This window comes from Papaver somniferum, chromosome 1 (assembly GCF_003573695.1).
Source record: "Papaver somniferum cultivar HN1 chromosome 1, ASM357369v1, whole genome shotgun sequence".
NCBI classification, from domain to species: domain Eukaryota; kingdom Viridiplantae; phylum Streptophyta; class Magnoliopsida; order Ranunculales; family Papaveraceae; genus Papaver; species Papaver somniferum.
The window spans coordinates 93761707-93771382 of NC_039358.1; the positions used below are offsets into that span (position 1 = coordinate 93761707).

At 33.7% G+C, this 9676-nt stretch overlaps 1 protein-coding gene across 1 annotated transcript; it reads left to right on the forward strand.

The window, feature by feature from the left end:
• Positions 1-2148: 2148 nt before the first annotated feature.
• On the forward strand, positions 2149-6136 carry LOC113347669. The gene is made up of 6 exons (XM_026591344.1): positions 2149-2245; positions 3396-3530; positions 3640-3734; positions 5406-5501; positions 5579-5827; positions 5930-6136. The coding sequence occupies exons 1-6, from the start codon at positions 2149-2151 to the stop codon at positions 6089-6091; spliced, it is 834 nt and encodes a 277-aa protein (XP_026447129.1). The 3' UTR covers positions 6092-6136.
• Positions 6137-9676: the final 3540 nt, after the last annotated feature.

The window sequence follows — 9676 nt, forward strand, 5'->3', positions numbered from 1 at the left end:
TTCATCAGTTTTACTCGAACTCGTTCCGAATCGATCAATATTTCAGGTGAAGTGTCGAGTCTTGATTATGTAACTAAATTTTGATCATGTAATAACTAAATTTTGATTATGTAATAACTAAATTATGATTATGTAATAACTAAATTTTGTCGTGTCTCGATTCCAAAGGACGAAGTTCCGTTTTCATCAGTTTTACTCGAACTCGTTCCGAATCGATCAATATTTCAGGTGAAGTGTCGAGTCTTGATTATGTAAAACTAAATTTGATTATGTAATAACTAAATTATGATTATGTAATAACTAAATTTTCCGTGTCTCGATTCCAAAGGACGAAGTTCCGTTTTCATCAGTTTTACTCGAACTCGTTCCGAATCGATCAATATTTCAGGTGAAGTGTCGAGTCTTGATTATGTAACTAAATTTTGATCATGTAATAACTAAATTTTGATTATGTAATAACTAAATTATGATTATGTAATAACTAAATTTTTCGTGTCTCGATTCCAAAGGACGAAGTTCCGTTTTCATCAGTTTTACTCGAACTCGTTCCGAATCGATCAATATTTCAGGTGAAGTGTCGAGTCTTGATTATGTAACTAAATTTTGATCATGTAATAACTAAATTTTGATTATGTAATAACTAAATTATGATTATGTAATAACTAAATTTTTCCGTGTCTCGATTCCAAAGGACGAAGTTCCGTTTTCATCAGTTTTACTCGAACTCGTTCCGAATCGATCAATATTTCAGGTGAAGTGTCGAGTCTTGATTATGTAACTAAATTTTGATCATGTAATAACTAAATTTTGATTATGTAATAACTAAATTATGATTATGTAATAACTAAATTTTTCCGTGTCTCGATTCCAAAGGACGAAGTTCCGTTTTCATCAGTTTTACTCGAACTCGTTCCGAATCGATCAATATTTCAGGTGAAGTGTCGAGTCTTGATTATGTAACTAAATTTTGATCATGTTAACTAAATTTTGATTATGTAATAACTAAATTATGATTATGTAACTAAATTTGATATGTATAACTAAATTTTTCCGTGTCTCGATTCCAAAGGACGAAGTTCCGTTTTCATCAGTTTTACTCGAACTCGTTCCGAATCGATCAATATTTCAGGTGAAGTGTCGAGTCTTGATTATGTAACTAAATTTTGATCATGTTAAACTAAATTTTGATTATGTAATAACTAAATTATGATTATGTAATAACTAAATTTTGTCGTGTCTCGATTCCAAAGGACGAAGTTCCGTTTTCATCAGTTTTACTCGAACTCGTTTCGAATCGATCAATATTTCAGGTGAAGTGTCGAGTCTTGATTATGTAACTAAATTTTGATCATGTAATAACTAAATTTTTATTATGTAATAACTAAATTTGATTATGTAATAACTAAATTTTTCCGTGTCTCGATTCCAAAGGACGAAGTTCCATTTTCATCAGTTTTACTCGAACTCGTTCCGAATCGATCAATATTTCAGGTGAAGTGTCGAGTCTTGATTATGTAACTAAATTTTGATTATGTAATAAAAAAAAAAGTAAAAAGAAAAAAAAGGAAAAAAATGAAAAAAATTTAAGTAAAAAATGAAAATAATGAAAATTTATGCCACATTTATGTCCAGCCCAGTCAATTACATGGTTTAAGCTAACACTCCAGCCCAGTCCATTACATGGTTTAAGCTAACACTCCAGCCCAGTCCATTACGATTTTACTTATGTTATTTCAAAATGCATCGAATAGGATGTCCATAGTAAATCTAACGGTGAATATATTTATCACAAGCCCAACCAATAGTTAGATTAATAGGGAAGAACCTCTTATCTTACGCTATGTAACACCTCAAAATTCTGTTCGTTTTATCTTTCCTCCTAAACCAGAGTTACAGAGCGGAGAGAACTAGAGAAACCTAAGCAGAGTAAAAAGGGGATAAAGTTCTAGGCTTAAAATCAGGGAAACATTGAGATTTGTTAGAGTAAAAAGGGAAATCGGATTTCTAAAGTTTGGAAATATTTTTAGGTCTACCGTAGGATCAAAATCAAATGGTATTTTCTTAGGAGATTTTTCCGAAAAAAGGAAATCGTAGACCAAACTCAATCGATTTTTCAGTTCACCCTAAATAATTTTGAGCGGGATGAAAATGAAACGCAAAATATTTTCGGCGGGATTATTCAATCTGTGCGACTTTATAAAGGGCCGTATGGTGTTGAGGAATTGCATGGCTAAATCTTATAAAGGTATATCCTGTTCTCAATCTTTCTTTCGTCTAAAAAGCTTAGTTATTCAAACCCTAATTGATTCAAACCTTAATTTTTGAATCAGACCCAATTGATTCAAAGGTTAAGTTTTGACTCAAACCCTAATTCTTAATTTTTGATTCATTGAAAGCAGGGTTTATGCACCTGTTTATTTCTTATTAAGAAGAACAATGGTGTGCATGCATGTTTAAGCTTTTCCTATGTTATGCTTAGGATCTTTATGCAGATTGTATTCTAAGTTGCATAGTGGCTGGATAACAACTCATGTCTTCTATGGTTATGGAAATGCTATTCTTTTATGTTTTTTTCTTTCTTTTCCGATGAATCTGATTAATGTTTTTCACACTGCAAACAATAGTTTAAGCTTCTGTGGTTCTCCCTGAAACCACTCGACATCACATTCTTATCTCATTTAGCTGGCCACATTCTCTGTCGTGTATACTCCCGTGTCATTGACGTTTTGTATAATGGGATTATAATTATGTCAGAGCTAGGTCAATTGAATGTTATTCCTTGGTTTTTTTATCTGTCTATTCTGATGAATGTTTTTCACATTGCAAACCAATAGTTTAAACTTCTGTGGTTCTCCCTGAAACCACTAGAAATCACATTTTTATCTCATTTTCATCAACTTTAGCTGGTCAGTAAGCTTCCATCTGTCGTGTATACTCCCGAGTCATTGACATTTTGTATAATGGGATTATAATTATGTCGGAGATCGGCATCCGTCGTTTGTTTTTAGGGAACTTGGTAGGTTTACATAATTGTGTATGTTTGAACTGGAGTCTTGCTTGAGTTCTTTCAATGCTCTAGTAAAAACCTCAGCGATTAATAATTTTTTAATTGTTATATCTTTTAACAATTCTGAGACGGCATCCTGCTCTTGCATCTAATCATACTAATCAAGACCATGTTAGTACTGACATAATCAAGACCATGTTAATTGACTGTTATTTAATTTTTGCTTGTGTCTAGCTTAATAACTTTTGACTTTTGATTGAAAAGAATTCAGACCTTATTTGATTGAATCATATACATGTATATGCAGTTTCCTATATGACTACACAAGAGAATTCGAGTTGGGAGCCAGAGTATGATGATGATGAGTATGCTGAAAATGAGACTGCAGCCCTGGAGGCTCAAGCCTTGCAGAATTTAGGAGAGTCAGAGGATGAAGACGAAGATTCCGATGGTAGTCGCACCGGTTCCGATGGTGATAGCTCCAGTTCTGATGATGAATCGACTGAAAGTCCTGAACAGCCTGGTAATGCTATACTAGCTTGTCTGTTTTTTTGCTTTGGACTTAAAAAATATGAGTACACTCTTACACCATGTTTACTCTTATTTTGGGTTTTTGAACTATAAAAACACAGGAGCTCCAAACAATACAGTAGAGTCTAAGGAGAATAATGTTCGAGGTTTAACAAGATTGAAGAAGCTAAAGAAAAATTTTGACGGCGAGAAGCATGTGATAGAATTTGATAATTTTGGTCGATTTAAGGGGAAATATAAAGCTGAAATTGCTAGTTACATGGGTGTATTGGTACGTCGAGACGTTGGTCTAAGGCACTTGAAGTGGAAGGAAGTGAATTCAGTGATGAGGGATAAGTTATGGCACGAACTATTGGTATGTATATGCTGATCTATATTGATTTTTAATACTATATTTGTTATTAATTTGTTACCTGCCGTTAACATCTCCATATTTTGGCAGCGGTTTTATGAAATTGAGGAGACTATGAGAAGACAAATTATGAAATATTTTGGGGAACATTTGCGCAACTTCAGAAGAAAGTTGTATGTAAAGTTCATAGTGCCCAATTTGGGTAAACCTGCTAAACTAAATACTGTTCCTAAACAATATCGTGTCATTGTGAACCAAGAACAATGGGACAAGTTCGTAAAGTGGAGGTTGTCTGATAAATGCAAGGTTGTATATTGCACGTTTTAGTTTGGAAATATTGATATTAATTTCATTAATTAGTCTAACTTTTTTATGAATGAAATTCTTTAAATCTGTATGCTCAGGAGTTGTCCATTAGGGGAGCTAAGGCGCGTAAGAACCACAAATATAACCACAGGACGGGAAGAGCAGGGTATGCAGGGCTGTTGGAAAAATTAGTAAGTCCAGTTTGTTATACAAAATTATTATTATTTCCAGTTTAAATTATAGTATTATCTATCTAATTTTTCTTCTTGTGTATTTTATAATTACTAGATTAATGAGAAAGAGATCCTTGAAGATGAAAATCCTTCACGGTCTTTACTATGGAGGAAGGCACATCAAAACAAAAATGGAGAATACGATGACGATGATGTTAGGGAAAAAGCAGCTCAGCTTGTAAGACGACTGAAACTATCTAGCTATTTGTTTTGTGCTTGAGTAAATGTGAAAATAATTTTGATTTAATTGATTATCACTTCTAATCCCTTAATTCTTTTTTTGTGCAGGAGGATTTTGATAAGCAGCTGGAAGATGGAACTTTGAGAAAACAACCAGGCAATGATTCTATCACCCTTGTGTTTGGGGAAGAACATGCTGGGCGTGTAAGATGTATAGGCAAGGGAGTGACTCCAACAACGTACTGGCACCTGCCACGGAAAGGAGCATCCAAGGAGCACATTGAACTGAAGAAACAACTGGAAGATGAAAGACGCGCGAACCAAATGGAGAGAGATAGGAAGGATGCAGAAATGAAGGAAATGAAGGCAGCAATGAAGGCACAAGAAGAAATGATGAGCAGCTTAATGTCTCAGCTAAAATCTCAAGGCATATTGAAAAAGAAAATCAAAAGCAAAAAGGCACGGGTATGTTTAACATCATCCAAGTAATTTTGATTAAGTATGTATTTCCTAATAATTCTGCAGTATCTAATATGTCAACTGCACTATATAGAAATCTCCTATTAGAGAGAAGTCTCTTATGCTTGAATTCCCTGTTACAAGCATTTCTCCGACTGAAAGGAATGAATCTAATACAAATAGAAATGACCCTGAATCTGAAAATGTATCTCAGTCTACGGGATCGAAAGATAGTTCTGAACTCCAAATGGTATGTTTCTTTTGCAGGTATTTAAAATATATAGTGCTTTGAGAGTTCCATTTTTTGTTGATGTTAATATAGCGTATATTTTTGTAGTCTGGAAAATACAAACAAAAGTCTCCTGCATCTGAGCATCTACCCCTTAGTTCACCAGACAATTCTCAATCGAAAGACAAAACTGAACTTTCAACGGTATGTCCTTTTCACAGGCATTTAAGCATTTTGAGATTTGAATCTGTTGATGTCAATATAACATTTCTGTTTTGCAGATTGGTAAATGCAAACTGGCTCATGCTTCACTGAGAAATATCATTGCATGGGGTTCGGTTCTTCCATCAGTGCCAGGTCAGAAGGTTCATGGAGATCCACTCCGGGATGATTGTGTCAGAGTGACGGTTGAAAAGTCGATATTAAAGAATCATTGTTTGCCAGTCCCATCTACTCATCTCAAAACAGTAGAGGATGCTGAAAAATCTATAGTAGCTTGGCCTAAAGAGTTTGTGATCTCTTGCTCTAGTGTAAGTTGCTTTATTATACATGTTTATTACCTTCTGCATCCTGACCATATAACTGTTAACATGGTTTTTTCCCTTAATTATACATCCACTGGCTTGATGCAGGGCCATCCACTTTCAGACCCCGGTGAACATGATTCTGACCCAAACGATGAATATGATTCTGACCCAAACACTAAGAAGACAAAGAAGAAGAAACCTTCATATATGAAGAGCGGGGAACTAAAGTCTCGGAGATCCAGCAAGAGACTCAAGACTGCAGCCTAATTATTAATAGAAATAGTCGTGGACTATAGGATTTGGATGTTTAAACTTTTAAGTCTCTCTTTGAAAGTTTGTTTTCTCAAGGTTACTGCACAATTATCAGATTGAGATGTTTATTAAATTGTGAAATGAAATTATTTTGGTACAATTCTAATTGTAGTCTTCATTAATTTTTTATGGATGGTTATTTAGGTGATTTTTGAATAGCTACATTGAAAACACTTGATGTGTCCAAAAGGTGAACAATAGCTACATTCAAAACACTTGATGTGTCCAAAAGGTGAACAAAAGCTACATTCAAAAAACTTGATGTGTCCAAAAGGTGAACAATAGCTACATTGAAAACACTTGATGTGTCTAAAAGTTGAACAATAGCTACATTCAAAAAACTTGATGTGTCCAAAAGGTGAACAATAGCTACATTGAAAACACTTGATGTATCCAAAAGGTGAACAATAGCTACATTCAACACACTTGATGTGTCTTTCGAAAAATTTAGCCACGGTGCTACAAATTTTTAGTAGCCATAACTTATTAATTGGCCATGTAAAATGTTTATCATGTGTCCAAAAATATGGATGGCCATGGTACCATAGATTAAACGTGACTACAAATCATGTATTAGCCATGTTAAATTATTTTCCGTGTGTCCAAATGATAGAGATGGCCATGGTTGAGAAAAATTAGTGTGACCGCAACTCATGAATTGGCCATGATAAAATGAATTTTGCGTGTCCAATTGATGACAAAGGCCACGACTATAATAAAATTTACGTGACTTTAAGGTAAACTTTAGCCACATATAATTAAATTGTGTGTCTATAAGGATCCTATGGCCACGGTGATAGTGAAAATGCTTAACTACCAAAAAAATATTGAGTACCATATAGACACGGTTTTAGAGTTATGGCCATGGTTAATCATATTTTATAGCCACTCAAAGTTTATGCAGCCATAGGGATACCTTTTTGTCTCGGCACCTGATGCCACATTTTTGGAGTGAAAAAAATCCATGACCAAAAGCCTATGGACACGGTGATTAAGTGTTGCCAATGTAAAGATTTGTACTAGTGCTAATAAATCAGGTAAGAAGAAATTTCCTGATAACCGTGGAAAGCTTAATCTGTCTTATTCAGATACTTAGTATCTGGGAGAAATACACTGACTAGTTTGATGAGTTCAGTGTATATCGTGGAATGGTTCAAAACTTGCGAGAATTATGAAGATATTCTCTGGGACGCACTTTCCTAAAAATCCTTAATATTAAAAAAAAATGATTTTTCTATTAAGGGAATAATATTTGATTTCCATAATCAATGAACAAGTTTTTAGTAACCATTGGCGTATAAGCTTCGGTAATATAGTGTTTCGGTCTTCTGTCTGAAACCAGGAATCATGGAAAAATCAGATTTGTATGCAAAGCTTTCTTCAAGAGTTTCAGAAAGGTATGCTGAAAAATTGGCTAGTGACTCCTTTGGTCACCTAAAATTCAATGGAAACGGATCCGCTTCCTATATGAACATGAATATTTCATCTTGTATGATCTATTATGAAAAAGAGTTTTACAAGATGGCTCGAACTTGTGCCGAAACCAAGTTGGAAGTTTTGATGTTGAAACGTAGCCTTGAAAAATCCTTACTTGTTCAGGCTCAAATTCTTAAGCAACTAGATTTACTCTCCAAAAGGGTAAACAAGGAAGAACCTAACTTACACAAGGTTGAGGAATTAATCTTCAATCAAGGATCGCTTCAGGGAATTAGGAGAGTCATCCCTATTAAGCGCAAGAGATCTCAAGATTATGAAGGATTCTAAAAATCCAAAAAAAAATAGACATCAATTTTTGATTGCTTTCAATGATTTTGTTAGGTCTATTATGAATAAAACTATTATGAATAAAATTATTTGATTTATAATTTTTCTTGTGATGGTTTTTGATTTACATAGCATGTGCTTGAATGCTTTATTATTGTTATGGATGTTTATGGAATGTTTGATTTCTGTTTTATTACCTTGATATTCGATCTCATAATGTTGTGAACCCTTATGGTTTGGGTGACTTTTTGATATAGCGGGATTAAGTTCTATCCCATGTTGGTAGGCTTTATAAAATGATCATGAGAGCTTCTGATAGAAACAATATGTGAAAAAGTCGCAATATGTTGAACCGGTTTTGGTTTAGCATAAAAGCATATGTGTTTCGGTGGTTTTCAACTTTTGCTTGCAATAGTTAAAAACTGGTTTTCAAACTTTCTCTGGTAAAGGTTGGTTGTTGTTATTCTTTTTTTTTTGCATGAGGATGACAACATAATGATATTTCCATATTAATTCTCCCTGGAAGAAGATGCAAACATATTGGAGAAGTGGATGCGAAATTTGAGGTAACAATGTTGTTAGTTAATTGTTTTCCTGTTTAAGAAAAGCCTGATTTTATTTCATATATATTTTGCTTTTGCTTAACAAAATTTCGGTATAATTGATGATTTTATTCCATTATGTGTGTATGGATGTGTGTGTGATTCAATTGGTTCCGGTTAAGAAAAAATATTGTTATCTTGATTTATTGTATGGTATCAATTGTTTAGGCTTACAAAATTTTGGTGCAATTGCGGTGTTTTAATGCTTATGTTGATTCAATTGCTTCCGGTTGAGGTGAATAATTATGCAAGTTGATTTATTTTGTTTTGTATGAATTATTTACGGCTTAAAGAAAGAAAAAGTCTACGGGATGGATTGTTTAGTCCAATTCGATTCCGGATAAGAGAAGCTAAGTTTATCTTAGTTAGACTTATCAAAGTAGAGGTTTCGGTTATTCAAGTCTAATCGAATGCCTTAACAAGAAATGCTAGTTAACTAACCTAGTACTTTTCTTGTTTAAAATTTAAAGGTCTAAGTTATATGGATAATTAGAACCTTATGAGAAAAATAGAGTTATCCTTATTTTGGTCTTATCGAATGAAGTGATTGTATTTGTACAATCGGTTTAGCAAAGGGACTAAAGTGCTTAGTTGATTTTTGGTTTGCTAAACTAAATTGGAAAAATTTCTTCGGGAAATTATTTCCTTGATAACATATCAAAACAAATTACTTTGTAGTTTCGGTTTTGATATTGGTTATCAAAAATGGTGTGTGGAACCCTCGTGCTTAACTCTATAGGGTGCAAGTCTATTTTGAGATTTGTAAGATTATTTTCGTGTTGTCCTTTATTTTTTCGTTTTTTTATCATTTTGTGACAAAAAGGGGGAGAAATATATGGAGTAAACAAGTGATACTGGCATTAATTTTATATTGATTGGTATCACTAAGGAAAAGAACAATTGTGCTTAAACGTTTATCTAACGAAAGAGTGAAATCATAGACTAAGGGGGAGTAACATATCATATTGATTGGTATAACAAAGACGTGCGTATTGATGAAATCTACCTATCCCACCTTTATGGGCAGTATTAGCTTTGTTATTATAATGTCAACAACGACATTTAAGGATTGAATGAATGCAGGTTTTTGTGCTGTTGAATTCGGGAATCAAGCGTATGTGTAATGAATTCTTGTAATTTGTTTATCATTCCGCTGAGTAGAAGAACTACTATG